Source organism: Mercenaria mercenaria, chromosome 5 (assembly GCF_021730395.1).
Source record: "Mercenaria mercenaria strain notata chromosome 5, MADL_Memer_1, whole genome shotgun sequence".
Lineage (NCBI taxonomy): Eukaryota > Metazoa > Mollusca > Bivalvia > Venerida > Veneridae > Mercenaria > Mercenaria mercenaria.
This window is the reverse complement of record NC_069365.1, coordinates 90,893,082-90,910,051: the sequence shown is the minus strand read 5'-3', so window position 1 is coordinate 90,910,051 and position 16,970 is coordinate 90,893,082. Positions and strand designations below refer to the sequence as shown.

The 16,970-nt window shown below is 33.7% G+C and overlaps 1 protein-coding gene across 3 annotated transcripts in view; it reads right to left on the bottom strand.

Annotated features, from left to right (window-relative positions):
• The window catches only part of LOC123557913 (uncharacterized), a 52,151-nt gene extending 44,454 nt beyond the window's left edge, over positions 1-7,697 (bottom strand). For all 3 annotated transcript variants that reach the window (XM_053544275.1, XM_053544276.1, XM_045349699.2), the window contains exons 1-3: positions 7,512-7,697; positions 1,159-1,314; positions 193-402 (exon numbers count right to left, since the gene is read on the bottom strand). In XM_053544275.1, the coding sequence (XP_053400250.1) occupies positions 193-402; positions 1,159-1,314; positions 7,512-7,575 (430 nt within the window). In that variant the 5' untranslated portion in view covers positions 7,576-7,697. The remainder of the gene's footprint in view (positions 1-192; positions 403-1,158; positions 1,315-7,511) is intronic.
• Positions 7,698-16,970: the final 9,273 nt, after the last annotated feature.

The window sequence follows — 16,970 nt, the reverse complement described above, 5'->3', positions numbered from 1 at the left end:
ACGCTAGAAGACGGTAAGAAAAGAGATGCTCAGTGGCTGAAAAAAGAACCTTAAACGTGTTATATCAAAGTAGATGTACTATGCTTGTTTGATTTACGCATAACAAATTCAGACAATATTAAGACGGCAGTTGAAACCACGGGCATTGATACAAAATACTAAGCAAGATATAAAAATATCGTTTGTACTTACGCAGTTTTCCTTCTGTTGTTACAAACACCATGCTCTGGATTGTTTCTTTCTGTGGGAACTGCACCCGCCACCAAGGTTTTATTGTTCTTGCGGCCGTTGCCGCATTTGTATAACTACATGTTTCCATACTACCATCATTTGCTCTGCTTGCATATTTGTAATTTTTCAAATTGTCTAGATGCCGTGATTCTTCATTTTCTGCTAAATCCCCTAAAAGTAGCAAATACGTGCAGTTAACTTTAATGTCTATTTGACGCCAGTTTAGAGATATCTAATGGCTACTCTTCACTAAAACATCTAATATTTAAGTATTTAGGTATTTACTTCAAATGTAGATAATCCTCATCAGATATATTTAAGTTAACTAATTATATAAATTAATTAATTGTGTTTGAACAACGACAATCATAATCTAAATACTAATTTTATTCAGTAACACAGTCGACTTTCTAAAAAAACTTCCAGTTTTTTAGTGGTAGTACACATTTATACCGTGTTAATCTATACATGTACACAGTGTGTACTGTCTTTAACCTAATGCAAGGTACTGTGAATACACATAATCTTGTTCTTTTTATACATGTATACATAAACTATATGTAGTATTAATTCAAGTTTTCAAATATTACATTTCGGTCTAGCATACCTTTAAGTCGATGAAAGTTAAGTTTGCTGTAAACTACTAAATAATTGCCATTCTGCAATTGACTGCGTGATCAACACGCTAGATGCAACCATGACAATTTGCAAAAGAAAATAATTCAGGCTGTGTAGAAGTAACACTGATTCACATTCTCTTTACTTATTGCTTACGGCTAGTAACGAGGAAAAGCATGAAAATAATTCACTAGTCAAGAGGCCTCCTTAATACTGAAAAGGTACTATATATAATTCATGAATATTTCTTGAAATAAGATATACAATATATAATTAAGAAAGTATTAGAATATGTCAATATCAACTTACTAAACTGACAGCCTGGACCAAACCATTTGGTGTCACATCCGTTCGAACAGTCTCCAGTGTTACTGTCACAGGCCCCGCCATATTTACAATGACACATATATTCACAATTTGGACCAAACGTATACACTCCTCCAGAATTTGCCGTACATGTGGCACCTTGGAAAAAAGAGAATATTTAAAACAAATTGATGGAAAACAAAATTGTCAGCAGACAACGTATTTTGTCAAAGAAAATGTGAATTTTTGACAAGAATGCATTGGGAGAACGATGATTACTGCTTCTACCACTTCTGTTAAAGGTGTAATTATGAATGATAATGTTACTGTTTCAAATAGAAACTGCGCTTATTTTGCCTCAATGCAACCTCTGTTGGGAGCAAACTGTTTCCTACACAGCTGAGTTTTCATGTCTAGTAGGGTTATAAGATTCTTCACTGTTTGTAGGTGCAGATGGGGATATTCGGCTGGGGGTAACTGTTTTTTTTTTGGGGTAACCAGGCTCTGCCGAGTTACTGCTTAAACAGTTACCTGAGAGCCGGATATTTCCATCTGCATTACCACCAATGACTGAATCTATTTCTTGCATGTCATGTTCAACGAATAACAGTAAAAATGAATTCAAACAAATGACTTTTATAGCACTTTTTCTTACAGTAGAGTATAAACAAGAGCGGGAACTTTACGTCCGTAAACAGGAAGTACGTCATGACGTTACAAAGACAAAAACAATGAAATAGTTCCGGTTTTGTTTTATCATCTGCAGTGAAACGTTATGTTTTTCCGTTAAATGACGTTTTTTGAATCGAGAAATATGTTATAAGGAACAAAGAGAAACTATCAAGGTATTTGATTTTTATCCCGTTTTACGTAAAACACAGTTATTACATACTACTACGTAATTCTACTAATACAGATGTAGTTCTTTATACGCCATTTACTGCACGAGAATCATCTTACACCCCGGGATGTAAGCACCGCTGAAATCACCAGAAATCACAGTCTGGTATGCAAGAAATAATTCATAGTAACCACCACAAAGCATTATCGTAACATTTTAACCTTTAAGGTTTTGCATTATGTTTCCAATTTGTCCATCCTGTCTATTCTGTTTATATTTTTCATTCTGTGTTGTATGTAAATCAGTTAACAATGAATATGCACGCTTTTAATTGTAGTGTTCTAATTAAAAATCAAATGTAAGCCTCCGAAGGTCTAGTCACAAGTGGTCCAAATATAATTAGTGTTAATCTTTCTTCCTTTTCTCGTGCCTTTCTCAAAAGCATCCGTGTTTTCTTTTACTCTACCGTGTTTCAGTATGTATGTGTAGCATTCTATCAAAATCGGCATGTTCCTATCACATGCTAGATAAAAATGGCGGCGTAAGAATTTTGTGTCTCGAAAAGTGTCATTGAAAGAAGTGGTAGGAGTAAATTCAACGGGTTTTATTTAACGAACTGTAGTTTTCTTAATTACTATATAAAAATTAACATTTTTCTTTTTGTTTTTCTAGTGTAGCGATTTAGTTCTTTGTGAACTCTGAAAACCTGATACGCTAGAAAATGTCTATAACCATTAAAAAGGTAGTGGATTTTATATGAAATAAAGAACAGCCGGATTTAGTGGTGTTCAGCCTAGTAGACTCATTATTACAATCGGCAATTTCCGTGTGATTACGTATTCTCCATACAAGATTTCGGCATCCTTCGGTCATAACAACCAAAGACTGGCGATTTTGCACACAAATAATACGTAATCGAACGCATTCCCAGCTTCTATTAAATTTCAACCGGCATATCATAGTAGGTTGTCCCCCTTAAAAGTAACCCGTTTTCCGATTGAATAAAACTTTGAGCAATAGATTATATTGGGAAACTATTTTAATGCTTAATTTAAAATATTTCTTTACATTTGTGAATGTTTTAGCAGATATGACATTATACATCAATTTCTCCTCTTCAATTTGATGTAAAATATTTATTCTAACTGAATATCTTCTTACTTCCAATTTTGTTTTAAAAGTATCATCATCACTTACATTAAGAATATAGTGAAAATCACGCGACAGAATGATGGCGAAGCGCGGCAGTACGATGGTGACAGTCCGTCGTACTGTCGAGCTTCGCCATCGTAGTGTCGTGTTTCACCATCGTAATGTCGCGCTTCGCCATCGCACTGTCGCGCTTCACCGTCGTAGTGTCACCATCGTACCATCGTACAGTCGCGCTTCGCCATCGTACTGTCGCGCTTCGTCATCGCACTGTCGCGCTTCACCATCGTAGTGTCACCATCGTACTGTCGCGCTTCACCATCGTTCTGTCGCGCTTCGCCATCGCACTGTCGCGCTTCACCAACTTTTCTCTGTTCACTTAAGGGCCGACTTTAATGTATAGAATTGTATGGTCAGACGGAGGGACGTGCTTTTGATTTACTTACTAATAATCTTGTTTAACATAAATCTACATTTTTATCCGATACGTTTCTTCAACTAAAACGTTAGGGTCAGTGATAAAAGACAGGGTCGGTCGGGTAAGCGGAAACAAACAACTGTATTCTAAACCTAATAACACTTTTGAATAAAATTTATCCAAAAGCTTTATAAGAAAATTTATACAAAAGTGTATTTTTATTAGTTTTAGCTGACAATATATACTTTCAACGTTTCATGGCTTGAAATATATGAACTGATTAAACAACATTTTCTCACAAAACAATTAATAACATGTAAATACATTATCATTTATTTTTCCAAAGAGAGGTTAATTTTGAATGCAATGTTATTTTGTTCATAGATAACACTCGGTTGGGTGATATTCGTTTTTATTATCCCTCAAGTAAACAATGTAAAAAAGCCATAGACCAACGGAACCTATTTTGGAATAGTACATTTCAAACAATATTAAAGTATAATTTTTTTTTATGTCATCATGCCAGATGATATTCATTTGAGTGACACTCTGCCGGGGAATTTTTCATTTGAATAACATCAGGTCTGGTGATATTCATTTCAATAATATCCGTGCCGAAAAGCGTTCCAATTATTTGATCACTGGACAGAGTTGACAATACTATACAATACAGAGTTTAATTAAAGTCGGCTCCACTACTATGGTGAAGCGCGACAGTACGATAGTGAAGCGTGACAGTACGATGGCGACGCGCGGCAGTACGATGGTGACACTATGATGGTGAAGCGCGACAGTGCGATGGCGAAGCGCGACAGTACGATGGTGAAGCGCGACAGTACGGTGGTGACACTAAGATGGTGAAGAGCGACAGTGCGATGGCGAAGCGCGACACTACGATGGTGAAGCGCAACAGTACGATGGCGAAGCGCGACAGTATGACGGCCTGTCAACATAATACTGTCGTGCTTCGCCATCGCACTGTCGTGTTGTCACCATCGTACTGTCGCGCTTCGCCATCGTACCGTCGTACCTTCGCGCTTCGCGTTCACGGGGAGCAAGCACTGACCCTAACGGAACACCGTATTTATGCTTTTACAGAGATAATATTTCTATATGAATCTATTTAGTAACAGAAGTTATAGCTTTATTTCAATGTATTGCTCAAAGCAATAACACGATCAATGCAGAATTATTAATATACGACTTTAGCTAATGTAAGGGAGACAATCCAATCAGGGGAACTGCTTTAAAACAATCGATAATCAAGGGAGAGAAAACTCGATATTTCTCATCATAAGCTGGCCGTGGAAAATATTTCGTTTACGTATTTTCTGTACGTTTTTTGTTTATGACCGAGGGGTGCCGAAATCGCATAGGGAGAATACGTAATCGCACGGAAATAACCGATTGTCATAACGGGTCTACTACCTTAAATTGTATCAAATGTAAAAGCTATAGTAAGAAGTTGTGATAATCTCATTCAGACTTTACACTAAAGGATATCAACGTTTCCTTATATCTAGCTGAATTCACTTTTCATTGATTTGATATTTGGGAGGTGAACAAGCTATAAAATACGCGTCTATAAAGAACATTGGACTAAAATTAAATAAAAGTATTAATAAAACTTTTGACACCAAACATTCTCTGCGTGAAGGCATTTAATCCCACACAAGAATCAACTCTATTTTGTCTTTTTCTTCTATTTTGTCTTCCGCTTCTGTATGTCGCGTTCAAAAACGGTGACATGATAATTTATTGAAGAGCAACATTTTCGAAAAATGCATGGCAAATAATGATGATACAGCAGTACGCTTAATGTTCTACAGAACTTGTTTATTTTTTGGTGTATTTGAAACTAATTATTTGGTTTTATAGCGGGAGCCTGTGGAAAAATCACAATTTTGACAGTTTTCCGCGTAGAAATATTAAACATAAAAAGGGTGTATCTATTAATGCCATGTTGCCATTTATTCATATATAAGTAAAACTAGAATAGATCTTATACTATCAGTTAAAAATACTTTAAGCGTCCGTGTTGGCAAAATGATATATTGATTGTTAGCTACAGACTGTAATGTAACATTTTCTGTTATTATATTGAAAATATGTTTTGACTGCCGCATGGCGGGAGAGGATGAGATCTAATAATTGTATATTTATTAACATGCACCTGCATTTTATCTACTGAAAATATCAGAAAATAGAAATACGAACAAACTATAGACACTTAACAGTGTAAAACGTACTTCTTTTTTTTTTCTGGCGTGTTAAGTTGACTACTTGACATATGAATCGGGACGCTTGCATCAAATACACACCGATCACGACCTTCATATTTTCCTGTATGAGTCTTAATTAATACTGTTAAAGCTATTTATTTAAAACATGCAGTGAAAAAAATCCCCGTCTTTATAAAAAGATACTTGTAGTTCGACATCAAATTGGAAAAAGAAACTGGCGTACTAATATGTAAAATGTACATTTATTTAGTGTGTTTTTCCTCATTCACTATCGTTAATCTTTTAAATCATATAGATCTACACCAATGCAAGTGAGACGTGAAGTCCTGTGTTTTTAAGTTCATGTGAATATTGGGGAAAACACCGTACGTCTCGCCTCATGCATAAACTTTTTTCCTTATTCAGTTGATTTGTCATAACACCACTATAGTATAATATTCTGTTTAAGCATTAGAAGACCATGTGATATATAATAATAATAATAATAATATAATAAAACGCCACCTGCAGTTACATACCTCTGTTTCGCTGTGCTATATGTTTTATATAATTGTTCGGCTGTGTCGTTGCCATCATATATTACATAATTGGATAGTATATCTAAAATGATGATTATCTACAAGGTATTAGTAATAAGAATTAGCATCATAAACTGTACATTTATATAATATATCGGGAAAAAATACAACTAAAAATGTATAGTACAGAAGAAAACAGAACAAAACAGATTAGTGTTTTTTACACAACTCTAACCAAGTTTCTCGTATTTTACATATCACAATTCTTTAACACAATATAGAGATAGGCCTTAAAATTTTCAGTGATAGAATTACATTAAATAAAGTCTAGAAATTAATTTCCAAGTCCTTGAAATAACCAAAAATGATTTCACAAATGTGAAGTTTATGATAGTTTTGTTAATATCAATAACAGAAGTTTTATTCTTTAATTTAAAGTTGTGATCCACAAAGAATGACAACTCTTGCCTTGGGCTAGTACTTATAAGTAGAGATCTATTAGTTTACTTCCCTTGCAATTACACAATTGAGTGGAAAATGAAAGACACAATATCATACTTTTTTGCACAACAAAATCATTAAGGATTTATTCATTTGTGTTTGATTTACCCCTCAAGACATGGTTCCTATGATTCTGTCAACTTACATATGGTAAAAAATTAACTTTTAACAAGCCAATAATAAAACGAAGTACCAGTAGGTAAATAATAGTGCAGATAATACAGTTTTGCTTGTATCAAAATGTCACAATAGATCCACTTTTGTAATACAGAACACCTGGTAGGATTAGTAAAGGTGCAATTATATTGATCTCTATTTCCTATGCCTACTGACAATATAAACAACACCGTATACGTGTATAAATAGAATTTGATTTGCCTGGATGAACGTGTGGTCATTTAGGTTTATTTGAAACAATTTAAATAGTCTAAACATATTCTTTGAACAATTTCACATTGATGACAGAAGTAGTTATAGGTAATATGCTTTAAACTAACCGACACAGATCAAACGGCTGTGTTTATAGTTTCGTATATATACTTAATATCTCTTAATGTATAAATGTACAATACTGAGTTAGGATAATTATAAGCACTAATTACACTATCATAATATATATAAAAAACAATATAAGAATAAAAATATTAATAAGTACAAATATATATAGATGAAATGTAAGCCATTACCTGACTCTTGAATATAACGAATTAAGAAAATATTCATAACACAAAATAACTGTCCTAACATCATTACTGTTGTTTCTAATCCGCCAGTCAATTTGAAACATCAAAATATTTTACACCGCAAAAGAGGAAGTAAAAATTTCTGTATTCGCTTGACCGATTCGGATCAGGTCTTCTTAAGAGCTTAAGAGGTTTAGAATAACACTCCAGTTAAATAAGCAAAATGGACATTGTTGATTGTAGGTTGAAGGAAGTTCATGTAAAGGTCTTCAAAAATGTAAATAGAATTTAAAAGAAGTTTAAAGTTGTAACACAAAACTGACTTCTTTGACGGTTTAAACATCTGCAAAAGAAAAAAAAATCCCGCTAATGTCGTTTGTATTTTTGATAGGACGGCGTGTATTATGTGTTTTATAAAGTAAATAAGTGTGTTGAATTTATTATGTTGAGGTTGACTAACTTTATTGTCAATATATCTTAACTGATTTTACAAGTTTTGCATGACATGAATATGCCCAGGTCTTTCAGATGAATAGCCTTTCTCATTATTGTAACAGCGGCAGAAACACTCGTACTTTGTATTTTGATTCACAATCAAAACAACAAATGAAGATAAAGATGTTGAGTGTTTAATAGAGTTGTGATCTGTATATACAACCGGATATACTGTGGTTACTATAGCGTGACGTTAAACATGAAGCACATCAGCTTTTATAGTAAACAAATAGCATACAAAAACAAGATAAAAGGTCAAACTTTAAATTGTTATTGCTGCGTTAGCTGCATACGTGTATATCTTATTGTATATACTACATACTTAAAACAACAAGACAGTGGGGGATAAATCCCTATTTACTATATTTTATTAACACAGGCCTTACTTCCCTTTCACCTTGACAATTGACAATAAATAATAATAACAAGAGCTGTCGGATGACAGCGCGCTCGACTATTCGAAGAATTGATTGAAGAATGGGGTCAAAATAATTATTTCTACAGATATTCAGACCAAAGAAAAAAATACATTAGACAAACAATGTTCCTGTATTTGTGGATTTCGATAAGTCTTGCACTGAATGGCAATGTGTGAACCAATTTCAAAGTCCAAAAAGGGCCATTATTCAGCAAAAATAGTTGTCACAGTTATGTACTCTTGCCTACAGATGGAAATCATGATGATAAACAAGTGTTCAAAGTTTAAAAGCCATATGTCAAATAGTTTTGACAAAACATGGACTTGTATGAAATCAGAACCAATTTCCAAGTCCAAAAAGGGCAATAATTCAGCCAAAATATACGACAGAGTTATGTACTCTTTCCTACAGATAGAAACTATTATACTGAACAAGTGATAAAAGTTTCAAAGCCATATGTCAAACACTTTACACAAAATAATAACTGGTACGAAAAACTTAACCAAGATTTCTAAGTCAAAAGGGGGCATAATTCAGCCAAAATCCTTGATGAAGTTATGTACTCTTGCCTATAACTGGACATGGTGATGGTAAACAGGTGTTGAAAGTTTCAAAGCTTTATCTTCAAAGACTTTGTCAAAATATGAACTGGTACGAAAAACTTAACCCAGATTTCTAAGTCAAAAAGGGCGTTAAGATGTGCATTTTGCAACAATTTTTAATCTCAGCGCGGGACACAGACGCGCGTAAACAGACATGACGTCAGGCGTGTTGTGACCTTAAAAAGACGCAAACAACATAAAGTTCCATTTTATTTTATTTTTTGCTGCATAACGTTATGAAATTCTCATTAAGTAAAATAATTTGAATCGAGAAATATGCTATAAAGAACAATGTGCAACTACAATTTTCATCCTGTTTTAAGCAAATGATTTAAAATTCATACACGCTGTATGAGGGGGCGGAGCTATATTCATATTTTCACACTGAGAGATATAAATATTTAACTGATAGAATACAGTATTTCATTAGTTAGCATAAAATAAATAGAATTTATTTTATGCTAACTAATGAAATACTGTGTTATATCAGTTAAATATTATCACATTTCATCACTCACACTGTGAAAATATGAAATCTATATTTTCACACCGTGAGAGATATAGCTCCACCCCCTCATTACATTGTGTATGAATTTTAAATTATTTGCTTAAAACAGGATGGAAATTGCAGTCGCACTTTGTTCTTTATAGTTTATTTCTCGATTCAAATTATTTTACTTAAAGAGAATTTCATAACGTTATGCAGCAAAAAATAAAATAAAATGTTGAGCATAAAATAAAAAGAAAATTTGTTTGTTTTCGTGAATATGGAATATATCTCACCTCGAAGTGAGAAAATTTTCACATTTTCACTCGCGCTACGCGCTCGTGAAAATATTTGAAATTTTCTCACTTCTCAGTGAGATATATTCCATATTCACTCAAAACAAACAAATATCCTCTATTTATTTTGACTTTTACAACGTAGATCATCAAATACATAAGAATTTCAGTTCTTGTAGGTCAAATACAATATTTGTTATAGTAGCATTTCAAATTATCTGAGGATAAGCTTAGTTTTGTAAAAAGGCTAGTATGCGGCCCGTTGTCGATTTAATTTCGTAAAAATAGTTACTTAATCTTTTAGAAAATTCGTTCAAATGTAATTTTATGGTATAAGAATTTGCTTGATTTTTCCAGAAATATTTATCGAAGCTGATCGATTACATGTCAGTCGGTTGCTCCCCTTTACATGTGTAATCAGCACGATAAATAGTATATCGGATCCTATATCTGATAAAAAAAATACTATTTTTACATTAATTATGTAAGGTGAATCTTAAAACAAACATCAGTCTTCATAGCAGCTAGTCCGACGCAAAGAATTAATTCTTGAGAGAGTGTCTTCGTATTACAATTAAGCACAGCTGCTGGTCCGATGCAAATAATTTATTCCTTTGCGGGAACCTTTTAATCAAGTTTCTTTTCTCCATAAGCGACATCTTCGGACGTTATCGTAGATTTTCATATAAAATTCCTACCGCAGTATCGGTCCGCCGAGGCGGGCCAAAATAAGGGGAGAATGGGACAAAAGCTTGCTATCCGTTCATAGCCCACATTTGCGCCCATTTCTATTCTCAGTGTCTTATTCTATATTATAAGTATTTTAGTGCAGTATTTTAACTTTGGATTACCAATAACAATCTAGTGTTTAGAGTATGTATACAATCAATTGGTTGCAATAAAATGTGACTGTTATTCATACAGTACTATATAGAGCTTTATAAATTTTTAGAGCTCTAATTAGGCATTGTAACTGAAAATACAAACTTCAAGTAGGAGCTATCTATGTTGTATGTATGTGAAGTTAACTGCATCAGAATACAAGGACTGAAAAAATTATTAAAATATCATTTCCTGAAAAAGAGTTATTTGAGCTGAAAAAATGATCCCGGATGAAATATTTGGAAAAAATGGAGACAACTCCGCAAAGACTTTATGATAAGCTTAGGCGACAATTGACCTAGTACCTCATCCAAACTACCCACTGTTTACCTCTAACCATGAAAAAAGCATGCACATTTGCCACATGGATTAGCAACCTCAATACAAAACTATGTAAAGATCAAATAATTGATTGCCCTGGGGAAAAGTAGGACGTTTTTGTGGTGACATTTGTCAACAAGCAGACGATTTTCTTAAAAAAGTCAAAACCCACAGAATTTGACAAGGTGAAATATGTTGAAAAGGCTACTGCTAGAAAGAGAACAATCTCAACTACCCATACATATGCGTCAAAGTCTGGGAAAAATATCTAGAAATATGAAAAAATCGAATAAATCAATTTCAAGACTGTTAGATGCATAACTGTGTAATTATACATGGCATTTATCATAGATAGGTTACTTTTCCTTTGCACTGATATAACATAGGCAGGATTAGGATTAAGAAACGGTGTTCACTCAAAAATTTCACTATATATATAGATTGTTTCCCTTGCGTAAAAAAGGCTTAGGGTAAATCTCTACTCTAATAGTTCAGTTATGAATGGCGATGTGCTTTGGTTTTATGTATATTTTAAATACAAACATGCATTTGTCTGTTATAGGCACCAGTTTGTAAAAGAAATATATTCTTGCGCACACCAAATATGGGCTTCCAGTTTCAATAAAATATATTTGAACATGTTTTTATTTCATGTTTACTGTACATTGATGAGACAGTAATAAATAACGAAAACCGACAGTGTGATTAGTTCACTAGAAGAACTATCACAAGAGGGTATCACAATCGTGTCACGTGACAATGACCTTGCTTCATTTGTTTAAGATACTTTTAAAAATGGTAATGCAATAAGACACAAAATGAAAACAACACAAAATGAAAGCAGCCCTAATGCAGAGCCCAAGCTACTCTTGAGACACGTGACATCGAGGAAATTTATGCACTTTTCTCGCTTGATTATCGTTGAAGAAGCATAAATGTAATATAATTTGTCGTGACACTTAGCAACTGGACGAAACAAGTATTCGGCATTGTCCGTAAATGAAGTGACCAAACAAATACATTGTATATACATACATACATACATACATACATACATACATACATATACATATATAATTTATATAATATCGGACATTACCCGTGCGCGATAGAATGAAATCAACTGTACTAAGAACAACTGACAGCACACGAGACTTGAATTACTAGATAGATTAAATACGTATCAATAATCTGTATGGACAAATAAACCCACTAGTATATAGTAGGTTTGACGGCCTTTTACCCAATACTCCTTATATTGGTCCATTTCGTATCAAAATTACTATCTAGAGGTAGAGCATATACTTTGGCCTGGGACGGTTGATAAAATCAGTTTTCAAAGTTTCAAATTGATTTGATATTCTCCTAGTTTTCATATTTGTAAAACATAACACAAATATATTGATACATGTTGCATTCTCTCCTATGAATAGTTACGTGACGGATAGTTTTCGTAAAGTATGGGACAAAGAGCGTTTGTTTGTATTTATACTTATTTATAGTCTTAGTAATTTTAGTAAAAAGATAGTGCAAGATACAGAAGACGCCCGATCTCTGAAGTTTCTGCGGTCCTTTAGCTTGCCAGGTATAAAACTCACATGGTCAGAGACCACCAATTGTTTTCCCATAGACTTACATTGTAACATTATGGCGTGTACGGCCCTCCATACATCGAAACATGTATATCTAATTACAAGTTTTTCAAGAACTATCTTAGTTCTACCAAAATAAAATATCGGACGAAAAACATATGAATAGTGATACTTTATTTAAGTAATTTTCGTGTGAATGAGATGATCCCCTGTTTACATCATTGACATGGCGGGAGAAATTCGTTTGATAAAACTTTTTTTCAATACACATAAAATGTAGCAAATTTTGTCAAAATGTATAATAAAATACTGTAAATGCAGTGAAAAAATATCAATTTTGAAAAAATAATCACTTCCCGGGTTTGTTTACATGACTGACCAATCAGAACGCACAGACGTTACCTTATTCCCAGGTAAACACTTACCTTATTCCCAGTAAGTTCCCTGTACTTTTTGGAATTGGTGGTCTCTGACCTATAGATGAATGTTTCGTATCACATTTTCCAATTTTACAGTGATATTGTGAAACATGATCCAATACCAAATGTCTTACAAAGTTTCATCAAGAAATGAACAGTTTTAAGAAAGATATGGACAGTTTACTGAGGTCACCCCCTGTCGATTTATATGCCCAGACTCGGTCCCTGTCGTCGTGAGATGCAATTTTTCGTGAAAATTTCAGTTGTCTACTTTGATTTGACTTGGAAGCTGAATACGATTCATTCCGTAAAAATAGAAATAAGGTCTAATAATTTTGATCATTCTCTAACATTACAGAGATAAAATGATCCTTTTGGCCAAAAAGCCCAGATAAAAATGGGCACACCTGTTAAAAAAGAGGCCAATTTTTTTTTAAAAATCAAATTTCACGCTTATTTTGCACGAAAACGTCTTTCTACATCATTTATAACAGATTTGTGGCCATTTACATTAACTGTGATGACTTCCGACGAAAGTCATGTTTTAGCTCCATTATAGGTCAGAGACCACCAATTGTTTTCCCATAGACTTACATTGTAACATTATGGCGTGTACGGCCCTCCATACATCGAAAATGTATATCTAATTACAAGTTTTTCAAGAACTATCTTAGTTCTACCAAATATCGGACGAAAAACATATGAATAGTGATACTTTATTTAAGTAATTTTCGTGTGAATGAGATGACCCCTGTTTACATCATTGACATGGCGGGAGAAATTCGTTTGATAAACTTTTTTCAATACACATAAAATGTAGCAATTTTGTCAAATGTATAATAAAATACTGTAAATGCAGTGAAAAAATATCAATTTTGAAAAAAATCACTTCCTGGGTTTGTTTACAGACTGACCAACCAGAACGCACAGACGTTACCTTATTCCAGGTAAACACTTACCTTATTCCCAGTAAGTTCCCTGTACTTTTTGGAATTGGTGGTCTCTGACCTATAGATGAATGTTTCGTATCACATTTTCCAATTTTACAGTGATATTGTGAAACATGATCCAATACCAAATGTCTTACAAAGTTTCATCAAGAAATGAACAGTTTTAAGAAAGATATGGACAGTTTACTGAGGTCACCCCCTGTCGATTTATATGCCCAGACTCGGTCCCTGTCGTCGTGAGATTGCAATTTTTCGTGAAAATTTCAGTTGTCTACTTTTGATTTGACTTGGAAGCTGAAATACGATTCATTCCGTAAAAAATAGAAATAAGGTCTAATAATTTTGATCATTCTCTAACATTACAGAGATAAAAATGATCCTTTTTGGCCAAAAAGCCCAGATAAAAATGGGCACACCTGTTAAAAAAAGAGGCCAATTTTTTTTTAAAAAATCAAATTTCACGCTTATTTTTGCACGAAAACGTCTTTCTACATCATTTATAACAGATTTGTGGCCATTTACATTACCTGTGATGACTTCCGACGAAAGTCATGTTTTAGCTCCATTATAGGTCAGAGACCACCAATTGTTTTCCCATAGACTTACATTGTAACATTATGGCGTGTACGGCCCTCCATACATCGAAACATGTATATCTAATTACAAGTTTTTCAAGAACTATCTTAGTTCTACCAAAATATCGGACGAAAAACATATGAATAGTGATACTTTATTTAAGTAATTTTCGTGTGAATGAGATGACCCCCTGTTTACATCATTGACATGGCGGGAGAAATTCGTTTGATAAAACTTTTTTTCAATACACATAAAATGTAGCAAATTTTGTCAAAATGTATAATAAAATACTGTAAATGCAGTGAAAAAATATCAATTTTGAAAAAATAATCACTTCCTGGGTTTGTTTACATGACTGACCAACCAGAACGCACAGACGTTACCTTATTCCCAGGTAAACACTTACCTTATTCCCAGTAAGTTCCCTGTACTTTTTGGAATTGGTGGTCTCTGACCTATAGATGAATGTTTCGTATCACATTTTCCAATTTTACAGTGATATTGTGAAACATGATCCAATACCAAATGTCTTACAAAGTTTCATCAAGAAATGAACAGTTTTAAGAAAGATATGGACAGTTTACTGAGGTCACCCCCTGTCGATTTATATGCCCAGACTCGGTCCCTGTCGTCGTGAGATTGCAATTTTTCGTGAAAATTTCAGTTGTCTACTTTTGATTTGACTTGGAAGCTGAAATACGATTCATTCCGTAAAAAATAGAAATAAGGTCTAATAATTTTGATCATTCTCTAACATTACAGAGATAAAAATGATCCTTTTTGGCCAAAAAGCCCAGATAAAAATGGGCACACCTGTTAAAAAAAGAGGCCAATTTTTTTTTAAAAAATCAAATTTCACGCTTATTTTTGCACGAAAACGTCTTTCTACATCACTTATAACAGATTTGTGGCCATTTACATTACCTGTGATGACTTCCGACGAAAGTCATGTTTTAGCTCCATTATAGGTCAGAGACCACCAATTGTTTTCCCATAGACTTACATTGTAACATTATGGCGTGTACGGCCCTCCATACATCGAAACATGTATATCTAATTACAAGTTTTTCAAGAACTATCTTAGTTCTACCAAAATATCGGACGAAAAACATATGAATAGTGATACTTTATTTAAGTAATTTTCGTGTGAATGAGATGACCCCCTGTTTACATCATTGACATGGCGGGAGAAATTCGTTTGATAAAACTTTTTTTCAATACACATAAAATGTAGCAAATTTTGTCAAAATGTATAATAAAATACTGTAAATGCAGTGAAAAAATATCAATTTTGAAAAAATAATCACTTCCTGGGTTTGTTTACATGACTGACCAATCAGAACGCACAGACGTTACCTTATTCTCAGGTAAACACTTACCTTATTCCCAGTAAGTTCCCTGTATTTTTTGGAATTGGTGGTCTCTGACCACATACACGTGATTCTTATCCCAGTAATAGTAAGTTTAGTTGAAGGAGCGGGGAGCGAAATATGTCTATTAGTTAAAAAATAATGTATAGAAAAACCGTGTTTTAACGTTATTAATACACGGAAAGAGGTAATACGTCCGCGGAATAATTTCACGAGGGCGTAGCCCGAGTGAATTATTCTGGCGACGTATATCCGATTTTGAGTGTATTAATTTAGGTAAAACACGATTTTGCTATACATTATAGTTCAAACATCTTTTTTATCCAATGACAAGCGAAGGATTTTCAAAAAAGTAACCAACATATTTTCGTATTTTTTCATATCTGAAAAAAATTGATCCACTTAATCACGAAGTGGTGCAAAATTAATGAGTTCATTGTTCCGCCTACTATGCATTTCCCCCATTCAGGGAGGCTGAGCAACTACCAAAACAGGGACTGCATAAACATACCTCTACTCGTCTAAAAATAAACCAGACTGCGCTTACAACAGTTGATAGCCGAGAGTGGTTATTACTCGTACTTTGTCTTGTTTTATTTTTGATTAAGTTCTGAAATGTTATAGTTACATAAACAGAACTGTTAGATTAGTATGAGTTAAACCTGCATATACATGTATTTATATTTATATCCGCATGATTTTTTGTAGAAACAATGTTGGCCACACCTCCCAGGGAAATTCAAGTTCAAATTTTCTTTTGGCAGGCTTACACTTTTTGCTCACAGTCACTGGCCTTTGCAAAATAAAACAGAATCAGATTTGTAAAAAGTCACAATCTACAAATGTACCAATTTAGAAAATGCCTTTCTACTGATTTAAGGTAATTTCAAAGAAGGGTTCCCTGTGTGGTTTAGTTTACTTGAGACGGAGATGTTGATTGATGAAAAGGGGTGTTTTAACTATAAATCGGTTATAGATACACTTATTGACATTCTAATACATTAAGTTTTGTTGAAAAAGACGTTAAACCCGAACACACACACACACACACAC